The 5865-nt window shown below is 49.8% G+C and overlaps 1 protein-coding gene across 1 annotated transcript in view; it reads right to left on the bottom strand.

The window, feature by feature from the left end:
• SLC8A1 (solute carrier family 8 (sodium/calcium exchanger), member 1) overlaps positions 1 to 5865 on the bottom strand; it is a 109671-nt gene that overhangs the window by 7520 nt on the left and 96286 nt on the right. The window contains exons 8-9 of the mRNA XM_009333726.1: positions 5793 to 5863; positions 4523 to 4622 (exon numbers count right to left, since the gene is read on the bottom strand). Of these exons, the coding sequence (XP_009332001.1) occupies positions 4523 to 4622; positions 5793 to 5863 (171 nt within the window). The remainder of the gene's footprint in view (positions 1 to 4522; positions 4623 to 5792; positions 5864 to 5865) is intronic.

Raw genomic sequence — 5865 nt, 5'->3', positions numbered from 1 at the left:
AGTACCGAGAACCGCTCCTGTGGGACGCAGGGAAAGCGCTCAGCAGACGTCAGACTGTCCTGGCCTCCTCCCCTGGCTCCTCGGCCCTTTCCTCTGGCACATCTTCATCTTGTCAGTCCTGGCAGGGTCATGGGGATCCAGGCAGGTGTCTTGGTTTCTCCCTTCCCTGCTCCAGGTATCGGCATCTCACCTGTCTCTCCAAAGCCACTTGACATCCAGCCTCCAGGGAGTCCCCATCGTGCGGGATTGACCCTGCCATTGAGTCCCTCAGGGCTGGTGACCTCCTGTCTGACTCCAGCAGCTCTGACGAGGCATCTTGCGAGCCCACCAGCCAGCCTGTCCTCTGGGTGGGCTGCATGGAGAATGCGGAGCTCCCCCAGTCTGGCACAGTGCACAACGCCAGGGTTGTGGCACAGTCAAAAACTCCTCCAGCTCGCGCTCAAACCACACCCAGGCATGAAGGGGAAGTGACACTTTCCCAGTGAAATCAGTGGGAGCCTTCCTTCCTCCCTCAAGGAACAAGGATGGGTTTCTAAGTCATGGACATCGGGGATTCCAAGGCCATTGTGAGTTGTGTTAAAGACATCCCTTGCACTTGGGTTGGTGATTTGTCATTGTCTTTGATGCATTTTTTTCCCTCCAAGGATGTGGACCACCAGATCCCCCTGGCTGTTGGCGGAAGCTTCTTACCAAGGGGAGGACGCAATGTGCAGTCCATCCCTGTCAGATGGCATGAGTGAGCCTGGGTCTCCTTCCCAGGAGGATGCCTTGGGATAGCAGAAAAAAGGGGCCAAGTCCCAGAGCAGCCAAAAGCATCCAGTGAAAACTGAGCCTCTGCTCTGCTCCACTGCAGTGGGCGAGGGGACAAGGTCCCACCTCGCCAGACACTGGATCTAAGGGGATGATGGCTCTGTGCCTGGGAAAAGCTGCTTGTCCTGGCAGACACAGTACTGATTAGGCTGGCATAAGCTTTTGATTGAGACCGTGCTGGTTTTATCTGCGCCACTGCTGGCCGGGGTGAACATTCCTCCTTCCACATCTTCCTCCACGATGTGGGTGTTTGATTGAATAACAAAATGTATAAAGCCTCCCACAGGGAGAATAAAATGGTCTTGCTGTACGCTGTGTACCAATACATGGGTATCAATAAACCCCATGTTAGAATGATGGCTCTGTGCCATGACAACGGGGTTACTGAGGGAAGCTGCTGGTGAGCTGCTTGCTCTGTTGCTGCTCATAACAATAATTGCTTTCTGCCTCATCGCAAAGGTAGTGATGAAAAGCCAATTGAGGGATCAAGACATGGCATTCTTCCTGGGAAAGGGGACGCCAAACCCTGTGCACTGAAGTTTCACCTCTTGGCTATTCCTCTTTGTGGTCCTGCAGAGAGCGCACGCAGCACACAGGAGCAAGAAAAGGAAAAGGCCCAGGGATCACCCAGATTGTCATCACCCTCAAGAGATTTGGTAACCTATAAGGGGAGTCAACCTGCTCTTGGTTTTGCCCAGCTCCAGTACATGTTAAACTTGCACTCTGCTGGCATCCTGGGGGCTCTCAGCAAAGATGCAGCTGCAGGGCAAAGGGTAGTGGTGGAGCCTGTGAGAGCAAGGCAGGAGGGAACCTCTAATGCAGCTATCTGTCTGTACACAGGGGATATGGCATCCCAGATGAGGGCTGGGGTGAAGCTGGAGGGGATTCAGTGGAGTCACCAAGATAATTGGAGCCTGGAGGATGTTGTCTATGGGGGAGAGGTGAAAGGAGCTGGCTTGGTGAATCAGGAGAAGAGGAGGATGGAGGGGACCAAGGAACAGCCTACAGCGACTTGGAGGACATGTACAGAGAGGATGGAGTGAAACTCCCCTCTGCGCTGACAAGTGATACAACAAGGGGCAACGGCCACAAACTGCAGCTTGGATGGTACCATCAGGAGAAATGTCTCCTCCAGGAGGGTGGTGCAGCCCTGGGACACATACCCTGGTTGAGGGACATCATCTTGGGAGGTTTTCAATATTTGGCTAAATAAAGCCATGACCAACCAGGGAAAAGTCCTACTCAGCACCCTGTTGGGGTGCAACTTTGCACACATTGTTTGTCTTCAAAGCTTCTTTGCAGATCAAGACCAACATATAAGATAGAGGCAGTGGGAAACGATGTCTCTACAGTAACTTGATGGAAAATTATGTGTTGCTTGGCTTTAAAGCTTCAAACTCACTATGGCAGAAATAGTAGCTCATCAGTGGCATGGTGTTATTATTTTGGCAGATTTAAATACCCTATTCTTGTGCATTGTTGTGGAGATAAGGAACAGTTTTTCAGCCTGGGAAGCCTATGCTGGCCTGTTTTTTTTTGCTCGTTGCACAAAGGTTGGTACTGGCAGGATAGACTCTGCTATCCTCACACCGTAATTTTGCAGCAGGTATTTTAATCCTCTCCCAAGCTGCATGGCAACAGGACTGTCATGGATCTAAATCTTTATGGATATGATAAAACAGACTGAAAAATGACCATGAGTGCCACTGTCATGACACTCATCCAGATCTGTCTATCATTTTGTTAAGCAGCAATAATGTCTCTCTTTCGAAGAGCTGGCCAGATCCTGTGAAGGTGACTTGAAACGCAGAGTGAGGTTGGATGGTGACCCAGGGGTGCATTCAGGAACAGGCTCACAAACCTCAGGATGTTTTTGCTGTGGAAGAAACTTTATGGGCTGTTGGGTGCACACTGAAGGCAGCTACAGGTGAGAGGCTCCAGCTCAGCCCCGCGGACAGCATGGGATGGCACGGCACGGTGTGGCACAGTCTTGCCTGCAACTGCACTGCCCTTCCACAGACCTGACCTCCTGCTGCTCCATTGCTCAGCCTCCCTGCTAACATTACCACCAGTTGCTCATTGGGTGGGAAATGGGGTTTTAATGTTTCTTTTCTCAGATGGGATGTTACATTTTGAAGTGTGTGACTTTCACCTGCTCTCCATGGTGGGCTGCAGGGAAAAACTCAAACCCAAACTCCAATGTTTGAGGCATTTTAACTTGCTCGGCACAAAGCTTGAGGAGCTAAATCCTGGCAAAAAAAAGTAGGTCCAGAGCTCAGAGACAAACTACTGTTCCCTGACTGCAAGAGACAGCTCATGTCCACCAAAATATGCCACATTTATTAAATGTTTGTTAATCATCTTGTTAGCATTGATGGTGGCTATATATTCAAGACATGGTGGCAACGGGGCTTTCACGTAACTGCAGTCTTTAGATGTGTCACAGAGATGGGATCCAAGTACCAGTGATTATCTTTGCTTTAATATGGGATGCAATTAAATAATTGATTCTGGCATAGATTAGTTTAGCCATATTAGCTACAAAACCTGCACCAAGGACTGTCTTGCATGATATGTTCATGCTGTATCTGAAATAATGGGAGGCTCTTGGCTGGAGGCTCTAAGAATAACCGTGCTACAAGAGGAGGGATCACAATCTGAGGAGATAGCTGCTGCACAATGTCCTGTCCTCGTTTTCAGAGGTGGAGGGTAAATGGTATGGCCATCACTTTTAATTACTTTGTGCTGGGCAGAGGTTACCCTGTACAGCAGAGCTCGAGGTAGGAAGTGTGAGTGTTCCCCCATGCATTTCAATGCAGAATTAGCCAGATGAGCTCAAATTGCCTTCCCCAGTGATTTAAATTAACCTGGTTGATTTTGCCCTAATGTGTGCACCCATGCAGCCCAGGCTGGGCTGTGAGGTTGTAACATCCAGCCACTGAGTTATAGTGTCTCCACCTGTTAAAACCACATCTGGAGGAGACCTTGTTTCTTTCATCTTCCACAGATGTGGGAATGCTAAAATATCCTATACTGGGCATACTGGTAAACATGGCACTGACGCCTGTGAGAACAGTACAACAGGGCATTTCTGAAGGAAAGGCAATTCTCCAAGAGAGGGAAGATATGATCAGATATGATCTGATATCATCACAGATATCATGTGCTGCTGCACCTATTGGGCTGCTGAGCCATAACGTCCAGCCACAGATGGCTGGAGCAGCAGGAGTTCCTGAAAGCAGGGGGTCAAGGGCAAATTTTGGCTCAGAGAGGGAGACTCAGTGGCCATCTTCAGGGCTCGGCACCCTCTCTACTGCATTGTCCTCACTGCAGCAGTACAGGGAGCACCAGGGATGGGGAGCACTGCTGCTTCGCACCAGCATCATTTATGCCACTCTGAATTTAAACACTGCATTTGCCTCCTAAATCTCTCTCATTGAAATGACTTTTCCCCTCTGCCATCTGGTAACAGCCAGGGTGTTTCTCTGCTGGGTGCTACAGACACACTTAATGCAGGAGGTTTCCTACACATCAGACAAGGTGATCTCACAAAAGGGTTTAATCAGCTCTCTTATTTATGCAGACACTGTAAGTAACTCCACCACCTGTTTTGCCTCCTGCTGCTCCACTACAGACTGTATTACTGATACAGCCAAGCCGAGACACGAGCGAGGTTGATCGTAATTCACCTGGAGCTGTGGTCCAAACTCACCCGCGCTGACAGTAATAGCCTCAATAAACTGCTCCCTCCAGCTGTTTGTGCCAACCACCAGGGCCAGGTTTGTCTTCTTAATGAGCTTGTCCACTGTGTTCTGTGGATGGAGATGCAGAGGAGAGAATTAGGGGCTATCGGGCTGGAGATGCTGGGCTAAAACCCACCAGCGCTTGTGCTTACAGCCAAGCATTTATGGAAAAAAGCTTAGTAGATTTTAAGCTCAGGTCAAGAGCCCCAGCAGTGAAAGCAAATGTAAGTAGCTGCAATTCCCCTCACTGCCACTCAAAAAGACCTTTTGAAACCTGCTCATGATGGGAGTTTGAACCATCTCAGTGGAGGTTTAACAGCAAATACTGCTGAGGTGCCACAGCTCGTGTTGTTCCCAATGCCTTGGGAAGAATTTTTACTGGACTGCTTCAAAGCACTAACTGGGACTTGATCAAGGCCCATTCGCGGAGCTGGGCTCTCTCTCTCTGCACTGCTCAGTGCCAGCAGAGAAGGTGCTGCGGCAGCAGCAGGTAGGAGATGGTCCTGGGCAGGCAGCCTGAGGGCTGCCCGCATGCTGTGATGCCTCAGATGCACACTGACAGCGGGCAGCAAAACCATGGGAGGGAGGCAGCCACTGCTGTGACACAATAAGGGTGGTCTGTTATTTTTTATATTACAGAAAAATGGAAAAGATAATGAAATGGCCAGTTTTCAGCTCTTGGTCTGGTACATGCATTCACGGCAGCTTAGCTTCACAACCATTACTTGCATTTAGGGTATCAGCCCTTTGTGCTGGGAGTCCCAGTCTCGGGGCTCACTCAAGACTGCCTGTAAGTAGGATTTGGGTGTAGCACATCACTGTGAGAACAAGGTTATATTTTATAGCAATCATCTGCGGCATTTCAGAGCCCAGTCAGCTCTAAGGCTCACCAGATTGATGTGCTTGTATAATAATAACCACAAACAGTCTGTGAGTGGGACAGACAGTCTGGAATCACCCCTCAAGGACCATGGCTGTGGGCTAATGGACAGAGTGAGGATGCAGAGTGTATTTTAACCCACTGCCATCTCACTGGAGTGACCCTCACCCTTTCATCATGCCTTGGCTCAACCACGTTTCAAAATGTCCCTTGGTCCTGCTCTGAGACCTTGTGATGCCAGGAGCTGCCTTGCTTTGCTGCGATGCCATTAACATGTGCTTGCCAATGCTGTGCAAACCCAAAAGGAGGGTCCCCAGCTGGAGGGGAAGAAGAACAGGGAGAGGGGACGCGGACAGTACCTTGAACTCGTAGGATTCTTCAATGATGACTTCAAGCTTGGTGTGCTCTCCCAGAACTGGGCGCCCCATCTCT

This window comes from Pygoscelis adeliae, unplaced genomic scaffold (genome assembly GCF_000699105.1).
Source record: "Pygoscelis adeliae isolate BGI_AS28 unplaced genomic scaffold, ASM69910v1 Scaffold621, whole genome shotgun sequence".
Taxonomy (NCBI): domain Eukaryota; kingdom Metazoa; phylum Chordata; class Aves; order Sphenisciformes; family Spheniscidae; genus Pygoscelis; species Pygoscelis adeliae.
The sequence above is the reverse complement of the archived record's forward strand: the minus strand, read 5'-3'. Positions and strand labels throughout refer to the sequence as shown.